The sequence below is a fragment of the Corapipo altera genome, unplaced genomic scaffold, assembly GCF_003945725.1.
Source record: "Corapipo altera isolate COAL_440 unplaced genomic scaffold, ASM394572v1 107b, whole genome shotgun sequence".
Lineage (NCBI taxonomy): Eukaryota > Metazoa > Chordata > Aves > Passeriformes > Pipridae > Corapipo > Corapipo altera.
In genome coordinates, this window is record NW_020884951.1 from 164,521 (window position 1) to 178,911 (window position 14,391).

The window sequence follows — 14,391 nt, forward strand, 5'->3', positions numbered from 1 at the left end:
CCAAAGACTTGGTCTCTCTTTTGTAGATGTGCCTTCCCATTTCAATGCTTTTTCAGTCTACAGCACTACCACTTGCATCTGAGGTTTGTCCTGCTGACAGCAGTCTTCTTCAGCTCTCAGTAGGATTTAAGCTCCTTTAAGCTCTGGTTTAAGTTAAGATCCTTTCTCACTTTTAAATCTCAGTAGTTTTTTGGGGCCCTGTGACTAAACTCCCTTTCTTTGCCAGGTGGGGGGAATGTTTGACACAGTTCAACGCAGTACACAACAGACAACTGAATGGGCTGTGCTTCTCTTGGACATCATCAGCAGTGGCACCGTGGACATGCAGTCAAACAAGTAACTTTCTGGCTGACTTCTCATCCATACACTTCCCAAAGGAGGCAGTTGTTAGCATGGTCCCATTTCCCATGTGAGCTAGCTATCTCTCTAGATGATCTGTCAGAAGTACTGTGATGGCTGAAAGAGACTTCGAAGTAATAATAGGCCACGACTTGGGTCCTAATATCTAAGTACCATATCCAGAGCAAACTGGGCTTTCCAGATGCAGAGGGATGTGCAGGGGAGAGCTGAGTCTGGACCTGCTTTTTAGAGATGCTGAATGGATAGAAAGGAGTCTTTATCTGTGATACTGCACTTAACTCAAGTGGGAAAGCCCTGTGGTGTATAAGCAAAAGGAGGATTGGTGTGGGAGGTTAGTCGGAAGACTGACACTTCTGACTATAGGCAGTACTCTTGACAATCTGATATAATGTTTGGTGTTGCTATGATGGCAGAGCTTCTCAGGTGACCTTGACCTTTCTGCTCTGACCAACAGCGAGCTCTTCACCACTGTGCTGGATATGCTGAGTGTTCTCATCAATGGCACCCTGGCTGCTGACATGTCCAGCATTTCTCAGGGCAGCATGGAGGAGAACAAGCGGGCATACATGAATCTTGTCAAGAAACTCAGGGTGAGGGACACCAGGCCCTGTGTGGGGAGCAGAGTGTGCTGTGTTGTGGTTGTCCTGCCATACAGATTTGCCTGTGTCATGAATGGTACCTGTCCTGTTGCTGCTGTTCAGATGAAGTGGTGAGGGGTGGCCCCTGTGGCTGAAGGGTGTGAAAGCGAGAGGTGTAATGCAGGGGTGGAGGCTGAAACTGGAGTGGCATAGGTGGGCTTTGGATGGTTTTCCCTGAGCAATTCTTCAAGTCTTCCCTATTCCACTTGTGCAGAAGGAGCTGGGGGACCGGCAGTCGGACAGCCTGGAGAAGGTGAGACAGCTACTGCCACTTCCCAAGCAGACCCGAGATGTCATCACCTGTGAACCTCAGGGATCCCTCATTGACACTAAAGGCAATAAAATAGCTGGCTTTGATTCCATCTTCAAGAAGGAGGTAAGTGAAGCGTTTTTGTCTGTATCACAGCTCCTGAGTGCAGGTGTCACCTTGTCCTCCGATGCCTTAAGTCTGCACAGCTTGAGAGGCATCTATGTGCGATACCTTGTTCCCTGACAGCCTTGAAGTGGCTGGCTGCACACAGACAGCTCATACCCATGTCCAAAAAGGGCAAAGCTGGGTGTTAATGCTTGGTGATGCATGCTGCTGTGGCCTGAGATGTTAATCAAACTTTGATTTTGTACTTACGGTTATATAAAGCATAAAGAGATGCACATAATCCCTGTCACATAAGTTACTGGACAGTGCCAGGAGACTGCAGAGGTGGGATGAAGGAGACTGGCAGTTGTTGATGAAGGCCTTTAGAAATGACTGCTTTGCCACCTGGAAGAGAAAGGACCTTTAGGGTGAGGGCTCAGGCTGTTTACTGAGAGATCTGGAGTAGAGCCCAAAGAAAGCGTGGTTTCCTTTACCCTCATAGGAATAACAACAGGGACTTGGAGGTTCTTATCTCTTTTGCTTTAAAGGGTTTGCAAGTCTCTACAAAGCAGAAGATTTCCCCTTGGGATCTCTTTGAGGGCTTGAAGCACTCAGCCCCCCTCTCCTGGGGATGGTTTGGGACAGTCCGGGTGGATCGCAAGGTGTCCAGGTTTGAGGAGCAGCAGAGGCTTCTTCTGTATCACACACACCTGAAACCCAAGCCCCGCAGTTACTACCTGGAGCCGTTGCCACTGCCCCCTGAAGAGGAAGAGCCTCCAACACCTGTGGCTTTAGAGCCAGAGAAGAAAGCTGCAGAACCAGCCAAGGCTGACAAATCAAGCTCCAATCCTGCCGCCTCTACTGAAGAACGCAAGAAGAAACAGAGCAAAACCAAGAAACGCAACCAATCTGCCAACAAAACTGAGGTAATGGAGTGCCCAGCAGCTGTGGACCTCCTGTGTCCACCATTCCTAGTCACAGAACACTCTCTAGAGTCTTCCTGAGGAGCCTGAGAGTGGTGTAATGGTGAAGATGTGATATGTTTCCTCTCAGCTGGGAGTGCTGGAGCTCTATCCTGCTCTCTCTAGCCTGAGGCAGGGCAGACATTTTCTTAATCCCTGATGGAAGGAAAGGAGGCTGCCCAGGTCAGATAGCCTTCCAGGTTTTCTCCTGTGGCTTTTGCAACCCCTTCATACTCTTCATCCATTCAGGTATTCCCAGTGCATGTTGATATTTCTTATTCCTTTGTCTTTGCAGGACTTTGTGTTGGGCCCTAGCCGAGGGGTTTCCTACGGAGTGGGTATGCCTACAGATCTCTTGCATCACCAGTCAGGAAGCACGATGTCAAGGCTGGCATATGGGCCCTCACCAGTGGGTCTCTATGCCCAGAATCAGCCTCTTCCAGCAGGTAGGTGCAAAGGAGAGCTGAGCATAATGCACCTCTTTGGGAACCTCCTGTAAGAGCCCCTTCTGTGAGATGGCCCTATGCAGGGCCCTCCACTTTTGTCCTTTTGCCTGTCACTTTTAGATACAGTGATGAACAGTCATTCTGGAGCTATGAGGTGCACCAATAGCCTGTGACTAGGCAGCCTGCTTCTCTTGTAGGTGGCCCTCGCCTGGATACGTCCTACAGACCTGTGCGCATGCCACTGGGAAAACTGGTTCAGAGTCGTCCTCCATATAGTGGTGTGCTGCCTCCAGGGATGGGCAGCATGATGGGCATTGACCCCTCCTACAAGCCAGCAGTGTACAGGCAGCAGCCTCCAGTATCCCAGGGACAGATCCTGAGGCAGCAGCTTCAAGCAAAGTTGGTAAGTCAGAGCTGTGGTCTTGCTGACTGCACAGTATAGCAAGCCCAGGCTGTTTGGTGCTGTCCCTTCTAGCCAGAACTGCCCAACCCTGTCTCTGTGTCTTCTGTGGAAAGATGTTGTCTCATGTCTGTTCCTCTGGTGCCACCTGCTTTGTGGGCCCATGTCACTAGCAGCTGGAGGGAGGCTGTCCCTGAAGGGCTCTGGAGCATCTGTGGCTGCTGGGTGATGAGAGGGGCATGTCCTGGCTGTGGGGTGGCATGTTTTTTAGTGGCCTCTTTGTCCCAGGTCAGGGTGAGGCAGAAGTCATGAGCATATACCTGCTGTGCAGCAACCTCGTAGGCTAAGCAGTGAAGGTACTTGTCTGGTTTGGTGGGAGCTGCTGAGGAGAGAGCAACAGTGTTCCTGCCCTTTGGAGATGTTGGGAAAAGTGTTTCTTTGTTGCCTTCCAGCAGGGCCAGGGCATAATGAGCCAGCAGCCTGTGCGCCAGATGGCTCCGACCCCGTCCTATGGAGCACTGCAGCCCTCCCAGGTAGGTGGCAGTTCACAGGTAGGGCTGGAATCTGGCTCCAGCACAGGGCAGCAGCGTTATTCTTGCTGCTGAATCCTGCAAACATTTGGCTTTTCTCCCTCCTCAATGAGCTTCCTTGTGACAGTATTCACAGGAGGCTGATGTCCTGTGTTCCAGATTCTCTTTTCTACCTTACCCTGTGACTGAAAAAGGCTTTTTGTTTCATTTCAGGGTTACACTCCTTACGTCTCCCACATAGGCCTTCAGCAGCACCCTTCCCAGTCAGGCACGATGGTACCTCCTACCTATTCTAGCCAGCCCTATCAGAATTCCCACCCCAGCTCTAATCCTGCTCTAGTGGATCCTGTTAGACAGATGCAGCAGAGACCAAGTGGCTACGTGCACCAGCAGGCCCCTGGCTATGGGCACACCTTGAGCAACACACAGAGGTATCTCCTGCCCTATGGGGTGTTAATAAACTGTATTTCATCAAGGGCTTCCCCGCTCTGCTCAGACAACCCTAACAGCAGTCTGTGAAAACCCTGTTCTCCATGCTGTGTTATGCAGCATCCGTGTCATTTGCACCCTCAGAGGAATATCTTTATCCAGCTTTCAGTCCTGGGAAGAAACAGAGAGACAGAATGCAATTTGGAAATGTTAGTTGCAGGCAGGAAACAGTGTTACCATTCAGAGAAAAATGGAATAGAGAAGTATGAGAAAAATTATCTGGTAAAATCATAGTTTTGGTTTCAAATCCAGCCAGCAGATCCACCATCAAAGGGCTAGATCTGGGATTTCTATTGCTCCTGACCACGCATAAATCCAGCAGGGAAACCATGCAGAACAGTGGGATGAGGACTGTTACTTAGGGCTTTTAGAAAAAGAGGTTGGATTAAACCCTTGAGAGGCCCTGGTGCCCCTCACCTTTCTGCAGAGAGACAGCATGGATTGCAGGGGGCTGTTTGGGCTGTCTTATTGATGGCAGAAGTTGTGTTTGGATTAAAGAAGATGGCTGCCTTTTAATGTTTTCCTCCATGAGCTTGTCCTTTTCTGTTGCAGGTTTCCTCACCAGTCAATACAGCAGACCCCCATGATGAGTGGGATGAACCATTTGGGTCCACAGGGAGTCCCCTCAGGAATTCGACCCAGCCAGATACTTCCTGACCAGCAGCAGCAGCAGTACCTGAGGCAGCAGCAGCAACAGCAGATGCTGAGGGTGAGTGGTTGCTGACAGGAGGAAGGCTGCTGGAGCTGGAGGAGGCTTGTCCAGAGCTGCTTACCTCTGCCCCTCTGTGTCAGGAAGGATGTCAGCTCTGTTGGGGCTGTCTGTAGTAATTTGCTACAGACAGCAGTTCTCCCTTCCTTAGAGCTGCCCACTCCTGATGGGGACATTGCACTGCCTTGTGCCAGTCACCCAGCACGAGCTAAAAGGAAGTTAGTAGCAGTAAAGGTCTGTTCAGGCCTCTGTGGCCTCTATCCCACCTTTCCCTGCTCCGGCTGAGTCAATAAACTGTGCAGAAAGTTAGTTGTAGGAGTGTGGCAGGAGCCAGAAACAAGGGGAAAATCCTCCCTGCCCACACAAGAGCAGGTAAAGTAGTTCAAGATCATTTTTAGGGGCATATCTGCATTTCTCAAGATCAAAATAAGTGTTGTTTGCAGTTTCCAATGGCAGAAAATCTGGTATGGATTAGTCCATATACTCCATTTCTAACAGTGTTTGGTGAAAAACCGATCCAAAGTCACCTGTTAGACCCAACTCCTAAGTTCAAAGCAGTTCACAGGCATGTGTCAACAAATATGAGTATTCCATGGATTTGCATTATGGTCTTATGAATATTAAATACTTGTATGTAGTACAGATACATCTCTTGGAGTTATAGAAATGTACTGAATTGACAGAGAAACAGAAATAGTTTAATTGGTGAATCCGATACCTTATGACAAGGCCTAGCAAACCTGTGGAATATGGAGAGACTTCACATGGCACAGAGTGCTGAGTCTTTGTGTTCAGAGAGTGGCCTGAGTGAGACAGTGGTTGCTGCAGAGAGCTGCAGTCAGCAATATTTGAGAATTGCTGCCTTGCACTGGACAAGAGAACTGCCTCTAGCACGGTCAGCAGCTTTTAGCCCTTTTGATGAGTAGCACCCCCTGACTATTCACTTGGTTTCTTTTAGCGTTCTCCATCACTCATATTTAGAAGAACATACCTCAGACAAATTGCTAACACTTCTCCTAGCTCAGTAACTTCATGTATACCTTCAGCTTTCAGCTGACTTTGCTTGGTTGCTTAAAAAAACCACAAAGGTGGAGTGCCCAAGATCTCCCCTGTTACTGTGTTACCAGAGCCATGCCAGATGTGGAACAGACTCCTGGTGCTAGAGCTGACTTTCATGGTGCAGTGGCTTGTAGAAAAGGATGGGTTGCTTTTTGATGTGTCTTGCATGGGTTGGTGGGTAGGTGTTGCAAGCAGGTAGGACGTGAAACTGGGAGGTGTGTCCTGGCTCATTTAGTCAGTCATCTGCTTTCTTATGTACCCAAGTCATAGGATCAGTTCCAAGAACCAAAGTGACCAAACTGGTTTAAGGTGGAGGATGGAAGGCTGCTGTAGAAACTCACTCCCTTTGTCTTGACTCCTTGATCCAAGCCTCAGTGTGTTTGTGACTGGTCCTTGTATGAATTTTATTGTCCACTGTGTCCTGCTGTTTACTGACTGTTCTTTCTTTCTCTGTGGTGTTTACCCAGTGTATTCCTGGGGAGGACTTGCAGGTTCCATAGGTCAGGTTTTTCTAGCCTTCTTTCATAAGATACTGTCCATTCTCCTGATTGTATTTTTGTGTGTTTTCAGAGTCTGTTCAAGGTTTGAACCTTACCCCTTTGAGCCAGTGATGGGAACTGTACATGCCATCACCACATTGGGTTGTTATGATAATATTAGTAGTGTTCTGTTTCTGCTAGAAATTCTTCTTTTGATCTAGAGAGTTAAAACCTACATTGGCAGATGGGAGAGTTGTCTGAAAATTGGGAGAAATAAAAAAAAGCCCCATGAGATTTCTGGGTATATTCTGACTGTAACACACTGAACATTCTTCTCACCATAACTAGGTCTGTAAAGATCTGGGTTTGAGCACTGCATCCAGTTTTATCTGCATCCTTTTATTGAAGTGGAACAGCAGCTGGCATGACTGGCAGGAAAGGGCAGCACGATGGATCAAAGAGTTGGGGGATATGACTGAGAAGGAAAGTCTGAAATAGCTGGGCATCACATTAGAGAGGCAAAGACAAGAGGAGAGATAACTCTCCAAATTTTTTATCTTGAAAAAAAAGAAAGCCAAACCCCCCTTTATCTCTTCTTGTCCCTTGGCTGTAGGAAAAAAAATGGCCTTAAAACATAACATATGAGATTCAGAGTAGAGATTAGGGAAAACTCCAATAGTAGGAGTAGCTGTGACCTGGAGTGTATTGTGTAGGGAGGGTATAGGAGCTTTGTTGCTACCTCTGGAAAGAATTTGAGAGCAACTCGGGCAAATACTCAGTGAAGTCAGTATTGATCTTAACTAGGAGGCAAGAGATGAAACAGCCAACCTCTTGAGTTTTTAGTTGCTTTCTATTCTTGTACCTCGTTTGCTCCTAGTAATTGCTTGGTAATGACCAGGTTATGACAGGGAGTCCTCTTCCTGCCATTTGTCAGCACTCATCTTGCAGAATACTTTGTTGCTGTCCCTATATTTCTTGCTGTTTCTCAGCCTGGGGCAGAGTCCTGGTGAAACTTGGGTAATTTAGGAACCTGTAAGGAAAATGGTTTAAGAGTGTATGTTACTGCATGGAGCACCCTTCCTCCTTAAGCCCTTCCTGTGCCCTGTTGCTGCGTACGTTGCCCTGACAGTTCCCTGACGGTCCCTTCTCTTTTGTCTTCACAGCAGCAGCAGCAACAGCAGCAACAACAACAACAGCAGCAGCAACAGCAGCAGCAGCAGCCCCAGCCACCACAGCCCCAGCCCCAGCAGCAGCCCCAGGTGTCCACAGTGCCTCAGCCACAGGCGCAGGGCCAGCCCCCGGGGCTGGGGATGCAGGCTCTTCCCCCCCAGCAGCCCATTGTGAGTGTTCCCTCAGAGCCAGAGGGATGTGATAATCCAGCACAAACCCAACTGTTTCACCTGCTTTCTCCTTCCCTGAGCTTCCCAGGGCTTGTGTGAATGCTGAGGCTGCCAGCCAGGTGGTGTGGCTCTGACTGTGTTTCTCTCTTTGCAGTTCCAGCGCCAGGGCCTTCAGCAGACACAGCAGCAGCAGCAAACAGCTGCTCTGGTTCGACAGCTTCAGCAGCAGCTTTCCAGTAAGCCTGAGTGTTCTTGATCCTGTTGCTAGTGTCCTCCCTGCTGTTTTCTATTGCAGGTACTCTGATGCAGCAAGGCTGAGCCAGACCGTCTGTCTGAGGCCATAAATGATGCTGGCAGGGAGGTGGCATCAGGAATTAGAGCTACCAGCCCAAGGGGCACAGCAGCAGAGTGGGCAGTGCTTGCCAGCTTGTGAGCAACCTTCCAGACCTTCCTCCTGCTGCCTGCAGAGGGATGAGGGAACTGAGCCTTTGTAGGGACTGCCACATAGCTTTCCTGAAAGATCCAGTGTGCTGCTGCAGGTGACCTCTGAGGGGCACAGGAAGGGTATAATCCTGGAGCACTCACTTGGTGGATGACCCAGGGATACTGTGGTTGTGCTGTGAGCAGGACAAGACTTCTTGGAGGCAGGAAGGGTACTCTGGGAAGTGTAGCTGCACACTTGCTTTGTTCGTGGTGGTCTGTGGGCTTTTGTGGCTGCTGTCATGACAGGGTAATGGCATAGATGGTATTCAATCTGTCACTGTATTCCTATAATCTGTATTGAATTACTGGCTGGTGGATCAAGAAACAGAATCCAGTGTCTCTGCTGTTCCATTCTGAATGGCCTGCTGTCACTGTCTGCTGTCACCTCACGGGCTTTTTTGCTATAAAAATGGCAGAAATGCTGTGGAAATGCCCAGAAATGGACCACACAGTTGGGTATTTTTTTGCAGTGAGTGTGAGACTGTGCCGGATGTGGTGATGTGTGGAGTGGGAGACTTGGAAATTGTGCTTATACTTGTTCCCTGATGGAAAATCCTTAGTCCTTGTGACCAAAAAGAACTCCCCAAACCAGAAGTATTAATGAGTTTTAATATGCTACGTTTCCCACTAGCCTGATTCACAAACCACAAGTCTGTGCCAAAAGATCCCAGCAGGACACTCAAGTGTAGGAAGGCCTCATAGAAGAATCTGAATATAGCAGAATAGCCATATTTTTGTATCCTGTCTCTTCAGCAAACAGAGCTGTTGTAAATGGAGCAGATGTGTGGGTCCAGTGCAGCCATGTGTCAGCAGGCAGCTTCCATGCTGCTTCCTTGGGTTTACATCAACTTCCCCTGGAAGCATCTGGAGTTCTTATTTGTAGTATCTGAGATGGAGTGGAAAACAGGAGGTGTAAACCAAAAGCAGCCTGTAGGAGGGGACAAGGGTACTTTGGGCCCAGGATAGGCTGCATTGGGAAGTTCCAGGGAATACCTGAACGTCCAGCAGAGTTGAGAAGGTGTCAGGCCAGCCAGGTTACACTCATCTCCTTTTACTTAGTCTGATTTAATGTCAAACATGTTGATGTGGTTTTGGGAAAAAAAAACAAACTGGTGCTCAAGTATACTGTGAGCACTATAAATCACAGAACATCAGTCCCAGCGGTTCAGAAGTTCATGAAGTTCTTGAATGTAACTTTACTTTTTTTCCTGCCTTTTTTGTGCCATCTGGAAGTCCTTTGGGGCTGTACTTCATTTGTACTGAGATACTGACAGGGAGCCAGGATAATTGTCTCTGAAGCCTAACTCTGTTTCCTGTGTGCCTTAGGATGAGTGGCACTAGCTGGCTGAGCAGCTTTGTATGGCTGCAGGAGTTGTGCAGTCTTATAGGGCTGATTTTCTTTTAAAACCAGAAATAATTAATCCATAAACTCATGCTCCCAGCTAGCTGCCACCTTTCAGGGCTGTGTTATGGTCCTCCAATTCTACCGTGAGAGGCAGAGAGATCTTTGGAGAAGCATCAGGATCAGGACTGGCACATATCTGTGTCTTCCTCAAAGAATGTAGGATCCTGGCTGTGCTGCTGCCCAAAGGTTCAGACAAATGTGCAGAGCAGTTATATTTTTTCTTCTCATGGGCTGTGACACACTCCTCATTCAGCTTTGGTGGGGAGGGGGATGTCTTGTGTGAACTAAACTTGTGACTTGTCTAACTCTGTCTTGACCTCAACAGATACACAGACACAGCAGAACAACAACCCATTTGGACGCTACTGATCTGTGGCACCTTCAGCCTGATCCAGGAGGGAGACATCACTGTGGATGGATGGATACACCCTCTTCAGCCTGACTCACAACCCCTGGGGCAGTCCCAACCTCTGTCCTTGGGCCTGTGCCCCCAGTGCTGCTGCTGTCTGTTCTCACAGGGAGATGCCAGGAGGAGGGTTTTATTGTACAGAGAAAGTGTTTTTACTATCCAATTTCTACAAATGTTTATGGAGATCCCTTGTGGCTGATAGTCTCCCTTCCCACTTTGGTTTCAGTTTTTACTCAGTTTTTAGTATTTTTGTTAAAATAATGATTAAGACATTGTAAAATTTTGTACTTTATTTATACCAGATGAACTCCATACTGCAGACATTCTTGGATGAATACAGAGAGCTTACTTTGCAAACTGAGTGTGTATTCAGAGCCTGCCTTTCCTCCTCAGCACTCCTCCCAGTACAGCCCAGCAGCATCTCCACACATGGTCTTTATCTCTTTCTCAATAGAACTTATGTCTGCATTTTCAGCGTTTGTGAAGGCTAAACAATTTGGTTTGGGAAGGAAAGCCCTTCTTCCCTGTTTGTTTCATAAGCTGCTGTTCACATACTTGCAAGGGTTTGTGCAAGCTCTGTAGGATTTATATGTTGATTAAGAGCTTTACTAGCAGTCTGTGGTGTGTATAAAGCAAAGAGGAAGTTCTGTTGCAGGGTAATTCTGAGCTCTAAGAAGCCCAGCTTTCCCACCACAGCAGTTACTGAGATCTCAGCTCATTACCTCTGCAGTCTAGGAGGAGCTGCAGACCAAGTGCACTCACAGTGCTGCTTTTTGTTCCCCATCACAGCAAGGTTTGGCTGATGAGCACCAAGGCTCCTCTGTTAACTCCTTGACAGCCCCACTGCTTTCTCTGCATGAGTAACATGCTGCATTCTCAACTTCTGACCTGGCTAGTGCAGCCTGCTGGCATGGGGTCTGGTCCTAGTGCTCTCTGCTCTCTATTGAACCTAGAAGCCACCACCACCTTTCTTCCATCTTTGGTTCTTCCTCATCAGTTTGTTCTGTGGTTCCTGTGGTAACTTTTCTTGACCAGCATGTGCCTTCTGTCCCATCTGTGTGGGATACAGTGAGGCTCACAAGGACTCAGCAAAGAGCTGCACTGAATCTTCATCTGAGGGCACACAGTTCTGTAGGGTAGGTCACAGCATGAAGGCAAGCTGAGCCCTTTCCTCCCTGGGAGCAGGTGTGGGGCAGTTCTCTGGGGGCAGCTGTGTGGCCTGGCACCACACCCTGCTGTGCCCTGCTCCTCCCCAAACTGTGTTGCCCCTGCACCTCTGCCAGGCTCCTGCCATGTGGCTGCAGGTGCCTTGGAAAGTGCTGCTGGCCAGGCCTGATGGAGAGGACTCACTCCTGAGGACAGATGTGTGTGTGTCCCTGCTTGTCCCTTTCCATGAGGATCAGGCTGGGGCCCAGCCCGGAGCTGGCTGCTGTGTCCCCATCTGCTCCAGGGGCTCAGCCTGCCTGCAGCCCGTGCTTGGTGACCCCAGAGGTGGCAGCCCTGCTCCGGGCCCTGGCGGTGTCAGCTGGACCCTGCTCCGAGGGACCCATGGCTGCGGATGGAGCAGGGCTGTGTTCCCCCATCCTGCCGGGGGTGGGGACAGGGAGGGCCCCGGCGCCAGCTTGGGGCCACTGGGCACTGCCCCTGCCCAGAACATGCCCCTTTTCGTGGTGTGTGCGGTCATGGCCGACAGCCCCCTCCTCTGCCGGCCCCGGGAGGCAGCTGAGCCTGCGCCAAGCGGCATCTTGGATGCTCCTTCTGCATCGCTGCCGCGCCGGAGGTGGGAGGGGGGCGGCTCTGCAGCAGCCGGAGCGGGGTGGCAAAGGCAGCACAGCCGCGGGGTTCCGGGCAGGAGTGCAGTGGGTGCCGCTTGCACGGCAGCTGTGGCAGGACTGGGGTGCTGCAGCAGGAGAACACGGGTGCTGATCTCCTGCTGGGTGCTCCTCAGGGCCGCGGGGATCAGGTGAAAGCACCCCAGGAACCACCCCTACCTCCCTGGGAAAAGGCGATGTACGTGTCCCTCCCTGCGGCCAGGTGCCTGCTGCCGCGAGATTCTCTGTTGCATGGCCCAGCGACAGCGCTGGCCCTGCTCCTCCTCTGGCAAAAGGCTTCCCCCAGCTGTGTCTGCTGCTTGACAGTCCAGGTCTGTGTGGGATGAGCAGGACGCCGGAGCTCTGTTGTGGTGACAGACCCAGGGCTGCCACTGCCCCCAAGATCCCACACGACCCTGGATGGCTGTCCAGAGGTTTCCAGTCGGTGCAGGAGGCTGCGGGGGGACGTGGGGACCAGGGCAAGCCCTGGTCACAGCACAGGGCTGTCTGGGGAGCCGAGCTCTGCCTGGCCTGGCTGTGTGCCTTGCAGCTGCCGCTGCACTGAGCCGTGGCCGTTTTAAGCAGGTCTGACAGCTTCCAGCCCTTCTGCTCCTTCTCCGAGTCGTGGCTAAACGCTGCTTGTGACAGAGCCAGAGGCGACCGGGGGCATTTTAATACGCGCTGCCCATTGAGTAATGCACTCAGCTGCCCTTCTCTGGCCACCAGTCCAGGCAGGGGTGGGGTGTGCGTGTGTGAGTGTGCGTTTGATGCTGGCCTTCCTGACGCCGGGGACCAGCCCCAGAAGCTGCCTGGGCAGAGCCCTCAGGTGCTCTGTGCAGGCGCTACCACACGGGGTGTGCCCAGCATGTGGGGAGAAACCCGAGGTTACACTCTTTGGGGTGATGGGTGGGCTGGAGCATGCTGTGCCCCATGCACCCACCCCACCCAGCAGCCCGGCACAGACGGTCCCCGTGGACCATGCCCTGGGCAGAGGTGTCTTGTCAGGCACTGTCAGAGCTGGTGTTGTGCAAGAAAATCGATCACTGCTCACTCAAGCAGCTGAAGCTGGCAGTGGAGCAGCTGAGTACCCAACCCTCCCACAGTGCTCGTGGTGGGGACTGGGCCACAAGGCACCACTGCAGGCGTGCATCATCACCCTATTCCGGGCAGCAGGACCCAGGGAGCCATGCCTGGAGCCCTGCCTGCTGAGGGACAGCCCAGCACCAGTCCAGGGCCCCCTTCAAGATGCTTCTCTGAGCCGATGAACCTGGTGGGCACAGAGCAGGGCTGTGCATCCATCCCACATGGTGCTGGACCGTGTTGTCTGCCAAAAGGTGTACAGGGTGGCAGCTTGCAGCTCACCCGTGAATAACTGGCCAGCAACACAGTCAAGCTGCTGACCACCAGCAAGCAGTCCCTTGGAGAGGGAGCTGGGCAGGAGAGGCAGGAAAGCTCTGACCGGCTCTGAAGCAGCAGCTGGAAGGCTCTGGGGAAGATAAAGGCCAACCTGCGCTGAGGTGCAGAAACCTCCCTGCCATTTTACGTTCAGTGGGTCAGTGGAGGTGCCAGTGGCGTGTGGGAGAGTTAAAACAACTGTCGGCCCTTCCCATGCTGCCACACAAGCTGGAAACAGCGTCTCCTGTCAAACAGGAAGCAGTGTCTCCTCTGTGGAGGCGTCGCAGCTGATGCTACCTTGGCAATGGCAGAGGGAGGCAGAAATCAGATACATCCATCAGGACCCAAATCCTTACCCTGTTTCAAATGATTTCTGTAATCCCATCAGACCAGACTGAAACAGAGAGGTGGCTTTGCTCTGGGCAGAGGCAGGCTCTGGGAGAGGCAGCTCCTGCCGAGAGGCTGTGAGTGGGAGGGGAAGATACCCTGCAGCCCCGTGCACGACAGGGAATGGACAGGTGGCAGAGGCTGCACCGGGTCCCAAGGCTGAGGCTGGGATGGGACATCCCACACTAGGTACCTGCTGAATCCTCCCTGGACCCGCTGGGCACTGCAGAGCAGTAGGAGAAGCAGGGGCTCCTCCCCTGGCCGTGGGGAAATACACCGGGGCCGCAGGGCACTCCAGCTGCTGTGCGGTGTGGAGGAAACCCATGCAGAGTGACTGGGACAGACACAGGCTGCAGTGGGGCAGGATTTGGGATGCCCGGGATGGTGCGGGATGTCCGAGGCCGTGGCGGGATGCCCCCACAGATAGGGTAGTTTTCTAGGGTGGTTCGGGGTGCCCCAGGGCGTGCGGGTGTCCCGGTCGGGACGGTGGGAATACCGATAGCCGGGCAGTGCCGGCGCCGTGCGCAGGGCAGGGGTCGGGGATAGCGGGGGTGCAGACGCGGCTGGTGCCGGTACCCGGAGGGCTCGGTACCGGACTGCGCGATGCTCGGCGGGTGCGGCATCCCCTCGGCGCAGCGACCCGGGCGGTGCAGGTGCCGGGGCGTGCGGTACCGGGGCGTGCGGTACCGGGCCCGGCCAGAGCAGCGTCGGGGCCGTGGGATGCCCGGTGCCGG

The 14,391-nt window shown here is 51.9% G+C and overlaps 2 protein-coding genes across 7 annotated transcripts in view; both read left to right on the top strand.

Annotated features, from left to right (window-relative positions):
* The window catches only part of MED12 (mediator complex subunit 12), a 36,560-nt gene extending 26,139 nt beyond the window's left edge, over window positions 1-10,421 (top strand). For 2 of the 6 annotated variants that reach the window (XM_027663242.1, XM_027663247.1), the window contains 12 exons: window positions 227-336; window positions 815-950; window positions 1,213-1,374; window positions 1,902-2,279; window positions 2,611-2,761; window positions 2,959-3,164; window positions 3,614-3,694; window positions 3,905-4,122; window positions 4,733-4,889; window positions 7,591-7,767; window positions 7,922-8,003; window positions 9,981-10,421. In XM_027663242.1, the coding sequence (XP_027519043.1) occupies window positions 227-336; window positions 815-950; window positions 1,213-1,374; window positions 1,902-2,279; window positions 2,611-2,761; window positions 2,959-3,164; window positions 3,614-3,694; window positions 3,905-4,122; window positions 4,733-4,889; window positions 7,591-7,767; window positions 7,922-8,003; window positions 9,981-10,024 (1,902 nt within the window). In that variant the 3' untranslated portion in view covers window positions 10,025-10,421. Of the gene's footprint in view, window positions 1-226; window positions 337-814; window positions 951-1,212; window positions 1,375-1,901; window positions 2,280-2,610; window positions 2,762-2,958; window positions 3,165-3,613; window positions 3,695-3,904; window positions 4,123-4,732; window positions 4,890-7,590; window positions 7,768-7,921; window positions 8,063-9,980 lie in introns of all 6 variants that reach the window. The other 4 variants (XM_027663243.1, XM_027663244.1, XM_027663245.1 and 1 more) reach the window with 4 other exon arrangements.
* Window positions 10,422-13,829: 3,408 nt separating this feature from the next.
* The window catches only part of NLGN3 (neuroligin 3), a 40,169-nt gene continuing 39,607 nt past the window's right edge, over window positions 13,830-14,391 (top strand). The window contains exon 1 of the mRNA XM_027663249.1: window positions 13,830-13,846. The gene's annotated coding sequence lies outside the window, so the exon portion shown is untranslated. The remainder of the gene's footprint in view (window positions 13,847-14,391) is intronic.